The sequence below is a fragment of the Colobus angolensis genome, unplaced genomic scaffold, assembly GCF_000951035.1.
Source record: "Colobus angolensis palliatus isolate OR3802 unplaced genomic scaffold, Cang.pa_1.0 Scaffold269, whole genome shotgun sequence".
NCBI lineage: Eukaryota > Metazoa > Chordata > Mammalia > Primates > Cercopithecidae > Colobus > Colobus angolensis.
This window is the reverse complement of record NW_012115921.1, coordinates 488,507-498,316: the sequence shown is the minus strand read 5'-3', so window position 1 is coordinate 498,316 and position 9,810 is coordinate 488,507. Positions and strand designations below refer to the sequence as shown.

The 9,810-nt window shown below is 44.7% G+C and overlaps 1 protein-coding gene across 3 annotated transcripts in view; it reads left to right on the top strand.

Moving 5' to 3' along the window:
- Positions 1-9,810, top strand: part of TMEM9B (TMEM9 domain family, member B) — an 18,283-nt gene continuing 8,473 nt past the window's right edge. The window contains exons 1-3 of one of the 3 annotated variants that reach the window (XM_011947604.1): positions 1-116; positions 2,777-2,868; positions 8,605-8,713. In XM_011947604.1, coding sequence (XP_011802994.1) covers positions 8,630-8,713 — 84 coding nt within the window. In that variant the 5' untranslated portion in view covers positions 1-116; positions 2,777-2,868; positions 8,605-8,629. Of the gene's footprint in view, positions 117-233; positions 778-2,776; positions 2,869-8,604; positions 8,714-9,810 lie in introns of those variants that run through there. The other 2 variants (XM_011947603.1, XM_011947605.1) reach the window with 2 other exon arrangements.

Below are 9,810 nucleotides of genomic sequence, written 5' to 3'. Positions count from 1 at the left end.
GGCTGGACCAACGGGAGGCACACCGGGAGCTCCACAGGGAGGCCACGCCCAAGAGGGCCGCTCACAGACTTAGAAAGCCGACGGGGTGCTGTGGCCAGGAAGCGTATGGGCAGCAGGTTAGTACCTAAGGTGCAGAGACCACCCCCAACCCTTTGCTTGGGAGTGGGCACCCCGGAAAAGCATGGCTCGGCCAGTTCCAGCCCCGTTTCCACGCTCAGCACACGCCCTGCCTTTGCGCAAACAGCTCCGGCCCGCACGGGCCGCCGAAGGACCCTGTGTGACACTTGGGAGTTTGCTGGGGTCTCCGTGGGCGGGAGGACTTTACAGCGCAATGGCGACTCCATAAGCCCGGCAGCTTCTGCGCCCGGGGAAGATATCCAAGAGCTGCAAATCCCTACTGGGCCCAGGTTGCCACCCCAGAGGCCCCCTTCCCCGGGGCCTGGGGGAGGCCAGGGCGGACACCACGATATTCCGGCCTCCCGGCCCTTCGCACTGGGAACCATTTCCGGGGCGGCTGCTTTTTGCATTTGACCCGGCGCGCCCGGTGACGCCTTCGCGTCCAGACGGAAGTGCGGGCGGAGGATCCCCAGCCGGGTCGCGAGCCTCAGCCCGAGCCCGAACCGGGAGCCAGTCGCGGGGGCTCCGGGCTGTGGGACCGCCGGGCCCCCAGCGATGGCGACCCTGTGGGGAGGCCTTCTTCGGCTTGGCTCTTTGCTCAGCCTGTCGTGCCTGGCGCTGTCCGTGCTGCTCCTGGCGCAGCTGTCAGACGCCGCCAAGGTGAGTCCCGCCCAGCCTCGCTCCTGACGGAAGCTCCTCCCCTGCCACCGGCCTTGCGGAAACTGGGTCTGCCAACCTGCTGCTCAGCCCATTCCTGACAGCCATACCCCTAGCCTCACAGCTACGGCAAACCCCCATCGCCACCAGCCGCGCCCCTCCCGACTGTCCGGCGGCACTCCCGCCCTCAACCCCGACAGCCAGGTAGTCAGCGCCCCACGGCCGTCCCCAGCCCCGACAGTGCCCACAGCCCGGACAGCAGCCCCCCACCGCCTTGACATTTCCCTTCCCAGCCCCGTCTGCACGCACCTTACATTTGATAACCTTTTCACCTCCGAGAGCCTTTAACTTTCCACCCTAAGCCCTTGACAGTCCACCTGCGCCCTCCAGGCCAGCCTCACAGGCCCCACATGCCCCAACCCAGAAAGATAGGAAGCCCGCATCTGACCGAAGGCTTCCCTGTCAAGGGCTGGCTCAGTTCAGCTCACCCTGAACACTTCCCTTACTGTGGTGGGAACTTGCCCCTTCTGGCCTACTTCCCTCCCCATAGGACCTACGGAGCATCTCTCACCTGCTTCATATTCTCACCTAACTCCCTCCACGAGTCCCTTGGTCCCTTTCTTGCTTTCTCTCTTCCTGATAATTTAGTGGGTAAGGGAAGAACCAAACTGCAACAGAGGTGAGGTTGTGGCCTCCCTGGTTCGATTTCTTGACCTTCTAGTTCCCTCATGCCCTTCTCTGGTGCCCCAGCTCTCCAGGCCTGCCGTAGCTCCATGCATATCTGTGCTTCCTCTTTGATGAGCTAGCTCATCATTGGGGGGAAACAGAAGGGATTCACATTAGTATGATGGGAAAACAGAATGACATTGCATTTTTAAAAATAGGAGCTTTAATTTATAATATCTTTAAATGTAGGAGTGGGGAGAGGTTACAGGCAGGCAAATGTTTTAGATTCAGAGATTCTTTTTGAAACCGTCTCTACCTCCTACCAGAAGCAGGGACAGCAGCACGTCTCCTGACTTTCAAAACATTGCTGGTACCCTCTGCATATCTTGCCTCATAACTTTATGTATTGTGATCATGTATTTATTTTTCAGTCTCCTTTACTAGGGTGTGTCCTGATTATGGGCAGAAACCATGTCTTATGCTTATCTGAATCCACCTCATTGAGCACAAGATCTAACACAGAGCAAATGCTAAGTGGTTGCTGAATACGTTTGTGAATTGTCAATAACTTTGCCAGACATATCACTGTATGTAGGAGGAGTGGGCAAGGTCCTCTGGGGACTGATGAGCCACTTTCTTCTCAAATAGATTTCCCTTTGCTGAGGAAGTATCTCTTTTCTCTATCCAGATACTTAGTCACCTGTTCCTCCACCTCTTGAAACTTGTTTTGTTGGTAATTGTTCTCTCTGTCAACCAGGAATTAGAAGCAAAGTTTCCTGGGAAGAGTATACTAAACTGATCTCAGAGTCAGGCTACTTCCTGTGTGTACTTCCTTTCTAGTTGTACCTGGGTGCCTCTAACATTTCATCCCTTCTATGGGACTCTGGCCCAACCCCTTTTATCCATGTCAGTGCCCTCTACCAAAGGGTGAAAGGATGATAGGCAGAAGAATTGTGACCTTTTTTGTGAATAATTTTTAGTTTCTTTCCCATCCTTTAGTAATGAACATTCTTATTTACATCTATCTGTGTCTTTCCAGTGGCAGGTAGATGGTAATAACATTAGCATAATTTGTCATGTGACCCATAAATATGGTTAATAAGTCTTAGATCATGTTTTAAGTATTATTTCAAATAAGCACATGTAATATATAATGATTCATTAGTATTACCATAAAGGACTGTGGCTTTTAAAAACTTGTATCTGTCAAAGTTAAAGTTTTAAATGAATGATTTTAGAATACTTGGTAGAGGATGCTTGCAAAATGTATATGGTACAGTTTTAAAAAATATTGATAAACTGTCAACACACTATACTGTTTCCATTTTGGTTACAGAATTTCGAGGATGTCAGATGTAAATGTATCTGCCCTCCCTATAAAGAAAATTCTGGGCATATTTATAATAAGAACATATCTCAGAAAGATTGGTAAGTATCTGGATTACTGAATTACATGTCACATTTCTTTCTGTGATTGCCAGTGTTATCCCAGAATGCTCATCAAATGCATAGTTTTCTTTTTAAGTGTTTCATTTGAAGCAAAAATATGAAATTCTATTTCTATTTGAAAAAGTGAGAGTAAGGCACTAAGTGCATGATGCAGGCCTAAAGGTATACAAGCCAAAACACTAAGACCCAGGTAGGCAGAGTTTCATGGGGGCATATGAATGGGTTTGTGGCACCTAAACTACCCATAGTTCTCTTCCTGTACTCCCTTAAGTTTGGTGAGGGACCTTTCTCCCTCTTGCTTTTCAGTGGAAGGTTAGCAAGCCTCCTTTATCTGGGTTATAATTTTTACAACTTGTAGGTTTTGATGAAGTATTGCCAAGTGTGGGAAGCTATGTTTAAAAGTGTCAGAAGGCTCAAGAAGAAGTGGAAATGAGCTATGTAGTCAGAGTTTCCCATTTGGTGTAAATGAAGAAGTTACAGGTGTGCCAAGATACTGACCTGTTCAGCCCTTGGGCAGTCAGGCAGGCCTGTGATGACTGGGGGATCTTGACTGAGTAGCCACCAGCAGCCTTCTCTGCTTATCCCAGCAGACCTGATAAATAGCTTTTTCTATGTGTGCTGTGAAACAGTTGGGATGCAGTTGTGTTACAGCAGGATGAATGTGTTCCTTCCCATGGAATTGTGATGCTTTATGGTTTGTAACCACGGTAGAAGATGGATGGGATAGGAATTTAAGAAAAATAGTTCCAAATGGTAGGAGCTTTCACATGTACCTGATTTCATAGCTAAATAGCCATCAAAGAGTTAGAAAGCAAGATTAAATTCATTCAGTTAACAGTATTCCAACCTGACTTTAAAAAAGAAAAGGCAGCCTTCGAGTATGGTTTGTTCCTCTGCTGCCACTGTCTGTTCTTCCCTGATATGCATTTAGGTTCAGTCTCATATTTGTTAAGTGTATTCTTGAGAACTTCTTGTGAACCTCTATGTTCCACTGTAAGTGGTGTCATATTAACCAAGCGATTTGGCCATATACTTACAGGTTTTATATCAGGAAGTTACTTTATATGATACAAGAATGTTCAGGCTAGGCATGGTGGCTCATGCCCGTAATCCCAGCACTTTGGGAGGCTGAGGCAGGCAGATCACCTGAGGTCAGGAGTTCAAGACCAGCCTGGCCAACAGGGTGAAACCCTGTCTCTACAAAAAATACAAAAAAAATTAGCCGGGCGTGGTGGCGGGCGCCTGTAATCCCAGCCACTCGGGAGGCCGAGGCAGGAGAATTGCTTGAACCCGGAAGGCGGAGGTTGCAGTGAACTGAGATTGTGCCACTGCACTCCAGCCTGGGTGACAGAGTGAGACTCCGGCTCCAAAAAAAAGAATGTTCAAATAAATCTTTATGTTACTTCTATAATTTTCCAAATTTATTCAGTGCTTACAGTTTATTATCAGTTAAGAAATGCGATGCCTGTCTTTTGTGTAGCAAATGAACTCACTATTCAAGTGTTTAGCAGTAATCTTTTCACTAATTTCTTGTTATTTCAGACTCAGACACGTCATTCATCCCTGGTTATTAGTAAAAATAGCTTTGAAAACAGTTGAGGCAGGACATGGTGGCTCACACCTGTAATCCCAGCACTTTGGGAGGCCAAGGCAGGTGGATCACTTGAGGCCAGGAGTTTGAGAACAGCCTGGCCAATATGGCGAAACCCTGACTCTACTAAAAATACAAAAATTAGCTGGGCATGGTGGCACACACCTGTAATTCCAGCTACTCAGAAGGCTGAGGCAGAGAATCGCTTGAGCCGCAGAGGCAGAGGTTGCAGTTAGCTGAGATTGTGCCACTGCCCTGTAACCTGGGTGACAGAGCATGACTGTGTCTCGAAAAAAAAAAAAAGAAAGAAAGAAAGAAAATAAACAATTGAGAATAAGGCTTGCTTGGGGTTTTTCTTCCCTCTCTCCCTTGTTTCTTTCCTGCAGCTTAGCATTTTTCTGGGGATAGGTTCCCAACTGGCACTGAAAATTTTTAACTGACTTTACAAGGGCAGGCAAGTTATGATTCACCAGATTTATGGCTTTATGAGGCCTCTGGTATCTGTGAGGGCCTCGATATAGTTTACCTTTTGTTTTCTAGGCCTTTCATTTTGTCCAGTTTTTATCTTTAAGTCTTCATTGACTTACGCTGGTTGACTTAAAATTTAAGAGTAGTTGGAGTGCTCTGGTGTGTGTTTGGGGTGATTTAAAGCTAATGATGTGTTCCTTTTGGCACTAGGGGGAGGTGTTGCCTAGTTAAGTGATTAAGCTCTGACTAGGTCTAGCTGTTTGTAATGACTGGTCAGCCAAAATCAACCTTCCTGCTTCCTCTCCAGCTGGGCACAACTTTTGCACAGCACTCAATATCTTTTTGTTATTAAAATGTATGTGTCCTTCAGGAGAAATCCTCAATATTTACTTATCACTTAAAATTCTCAAGTCATTCTTAGGTATTGTTGCCAAGGCTTCTGAAGCTGAAGTAGGAAACTAAATAGGAGATAATTTCATTTTCCCGAGGTTCAGAGATAAAGAACTGACATAGGAAGCAGGAGTCCTGGATTCTGGTCCTTTCTCTTTTTTTTTTATTGCTAGAGTGCAGTGGCACGATCATAGCTCATTGCAGCCTTGATCTCTTAGGCTCCAGTTACCCTCCAGCCTCAGCCTCCTGTGTAGCTGGGACTACAGGTGTGTACCATCAACCTGGCTAATTTTTATTTTTGCCGAGACTGGGTCTCACTATGTTGCCCAGGCTGGTCTCAAGTTGGCCTCAAGTGATCCTCACATCATGGCCTCCTAAAACTCTGGGATTATAGGGATGAGCCACCGTGCGTGGCCTGATCCTTTTTCAAATACGATTTTGCTCTGTGACCTTCTCTAAGTGTGATGCTAGATGAGCTCTCTGATCCTCAGATAGATAACCCCTCTTATGGGATATAGTTCCCTCTGCCCATTTTGTGCCTGCATCCATTTGGGTACATGCCTGGTCTTCTGTATATTTGGAATAGATATCACACACTTTCATGGTGAAAGTTGTGGGGCCTTACCCGTATTTGAAATACCATCAGTGGAAATTTAATTTTTCATTTAATTTTTCATTACTACCTAATTACCTGTTAAGAATAACTTGGGCCGGGCACGGTAGCTCATGCCTGTAATGCCAGCACTTTGGGGGGCCGAGGCAGGCGGATCACCTGAGGTTGGGAGTTTGAGACCAGCCTGACCAACATGGAGAAACCCCATCTCTACTAAAAATACAAAATTAGCCAGGTGTGGTGCACATGCCTGTAATCCCAGCTACTTGGCAGGCTGAGGCAGGAGAATCACTTGAACCTGGGAGGTGGAGGTTGCAATGAGCCGAGATTGTACCATTGCATTCCAGCCTGGGCAACAAGAGCGAAACTCTGTCTCAAAAAAACAAAACAAAAAAAACCAAACTAACAACTTCTATCATATACCATTTTTGGTTATTTTTTCTAATGCCACAGTTCAGAGGGAACACAACATGAAAAGATGAATTTCTAGAAATTAATTTCTTTTTTGTTTTTTTTGAGATAGCGTCTCACTCTGTCACCCAGACTGGAGTACAATGGCGCGATCTCCACTCACTGCAACCTCTGCCTCCCGAGTTCAAGCGATCCTCCTGCCTCAGCCTCCTCAGTAGCTGGGATTATAGGCATGTGCCACCACACCCGGCTAATTTTTTTTATTCTTAGTAGAGATGGGGTTTCACCCTGTTGGTCAGGCAGGTCTTGAACTCCTGACCTCATGATCCACCTGCCTTGGCCTCCCAAAGTACTGCTGAGATTATAGGCATGAGCCACCACACCAGACCTTTTTTTTTTTTTTTTTTGAGATGGAGTTTCACTCTTATTGCCCAGGCTGGAGTGCAATGGCACGATCTTGGCTGACCATAACTTCCACCTCCCAGGTTCAAGTGATTCTCAAGTCTCAGCCTCCTGAGTAGCTGGGATTACAGGCATGCACCACCATGCCTGGCTAATTTTTTTGTATTTTTAGTAGAGACAGGGATTCTCCATGTTGGTCAGGCTGGTCTCGAACTCCTGACCTCAAGTGATCTTCCCACCTTAGCCTCCCAAAGTGCTGGGATTACAGGCATGAGCCACTGCACCTGGCTGAAATTAATTTTTAATTGACACAATAACTACATGTTTATGGGATACGTAGTGATGTTTCAATTCATATAGTGATTTGATCAGAATATTTAGCATCTCAGACATTTATCATTTCTTTGTGTTGAAAATATTCAACATCCTCCTTCTAGCTATTTGAAACTATAATATATATTATGGTTAACTATAGTCATCCTACAGTGATACAGAACACTAGAACTTATTGCTCCCACCAAGCTGTAACTTTGTTTCCAAAAAGTACATTTTGGTAGAGAAAGAGAAGGAATCACCCTAGAGTACTGGGCGTCCCCAAGAGAATGGGTAAGATAAGAGGATGGTGTAGTAGAGTGCTTGAGGCAGCCAGGAATGCCTAACGAAGAGATGCCAAAAGGAAAGAAAATTGTCCAACAGCTGGCAGGAGGACAGGAAAGCTCTCCCTATTTTGCTGAAGGTGATCAGAGTCACAGACTCTTAATAGTTGAGGAAAATAATAATTTAGTTATTGCTTAGAATTGACAGATTTCTAGGAAAAATCTGATAGCACCGTGTTTACATAAACTATAAATAATTAGCCTTGAAAATGGGGTTGGGGAAATAAGTAGCATTCAACAAAAACATTCATCCTTTTGTTAGTTTTTATTTAGTTCTTTGGAATAACTAGTTTTTGTTTTCAAATATTTTTGTTATTCTATTTCTCCTTTTTCAGATTTGCTCATTAAGAAAAGTGATTGTTTCCTCCTGTGTGTGGCTTTGAGGGTTCAATTTTGAGAGTTTCAGAATTTACCACTCTGTTAAACGTGATTAGTCATTCATATACCCCACTGGCAGTTAAGAATGATGTTGATTGGGAATGGTGGCTCACACCTGTAATCCCAGCACTTTAGGAGGCCAAGATAGGAGGATCACTTGAGGCCAGGTATTCAAGACAAGGTTAGGGCAACAAACCAAGACCTGATCTCTACAACAAATTTAAAAATTAGCAAGGCGTGGTGGCATGCTCCTGTAATTATAGCTGCTCTGGAGGTTGAGGCAGGATGATCACTTGAGCCCAGGAGTCTGAGGCTGCAGTGAGCTATGATGGCGCCATTCCACTACAGCCCAAATGACAGAGCAAGACCTTGTCTCTTAAAAAACAACAAAAAAGAATGATGTTAATTAACAAAAGAGATAATCTTAATATTTGAACAGTGCCCATATCACTTTAAACCATTTAAAATAGTTTTGCTTAGTAACTAAACAAGTCTAAAGATGACTTGATTTGTTATACTTAACAAATCTCTCATTTGGGATTTTTTGGGTGCCTTTTTGTAACTGTTAACAGTAGCAACTTTGAAAATAGACACTACTATATATGTGTCTTTGTGGCTTCTTAAATGGTTAGAACTTACCAAAATGCTAATATTGAGAGCAGAAATTATTTTACTTTATCTTATTTGTTTTTTATGCTCTTTCATTGGGTAAGTTTACTGATTATTCTGGATTTCAGGAAAGTTTTGGTCAGAGTGAGCAGAAGAGCTAGCTGGGCTTAAGCGGCATTTTATCTTTGTTTTCTCAGTGATTGCCTTCATGTTGTGGAGCCTATGCCTGTGCGGGGGCCTGATGTAGAAGCATACTGTCTACGCTGTGAATGCAAATACGAAGAAAGAAGCTCTGTCACAATCAAGGTAAAATATATATCTATATACCTGTCTGTCTGTCTACCTCTTTTCTGTTTCTGCATGGTTTCTAGACAAGACAGAAAAATTTGGACCCCCACCCCAAAAGGAATAATGGGCCTGTTCTGCCTGCCTCACTGAGATGGTTTGTGGATTAGTTAGGATATGTTAGATATGTGAAATGGCACAAAAATGCCCTATGTGTAATTAGCATATTCCAGAAAGATATCCCAGCTTCTGTGTAGGCCATGTGTGCCAGAGGCTGAGAGAGCAGCATTTATAAACCCTCCTCTCCTTGCATTTCCAGCCCTTTGAAAAAATTAAATATATTAATTATTCTAGAACTATTACTTCTGGATTTTAAGATTTCCCCTCTTCATTTCCTGTAGGACAGGGGTCCCCAGCCCCCAGGCCACAGCCCAGTCTGCGGTCTGTTAGGAACTGGGCCACTCAGCAGGAGGTGAGCAGTGAGCAAGTGAGCGAAGCTTCATCTTATTTACAGCCACTCCCCATCACTCACATTACCGCCTGAGCTCCACCTCCTGTCAGATCAGCAGCATTAGATTCTCATAGGAGCATGAACTCTATTGTGAACAGCACATGTGAGGGATCTAGACTGCGTACTCTTCATAAGAAAGAGAATCTAATGCCTGATGATCTGTCACTGTCTCCCATCACCCCCAGATGGGACTGTCTAGTTGCAGGAAAACAAGCTCAGGGCTCCCACTGATTCTATATTATGGTGAACTGTATAATTATTTCATTATATATTATAATGTAATAATAATAGAAATAAAGTGCACAGTAAAAGTAATGTGCTGGAATCATCCCCAGACTATCCCCTACCACCCTGGTCCATGGAAAAATTGTCTTCCATGAAACTGGTCCCTGGTGCCAAAAAGGTTGTGGACTGTTGCTGTAGTAAATGGGATGTAGATAACTCTCATTGCTGTTTGTATCTCTAATGATTTCAGTTACTTTATTATAGTGGCTAATGGTTTTTCTCCCACTTTTTTTTTTTTTTTTTGAGATGGAGTCTCGCTCTGTTGCCCAGGCTTGAGTGCAGTGGCACGATCTCAGCTCACTGCAACCTCCGCCTCCTGGGT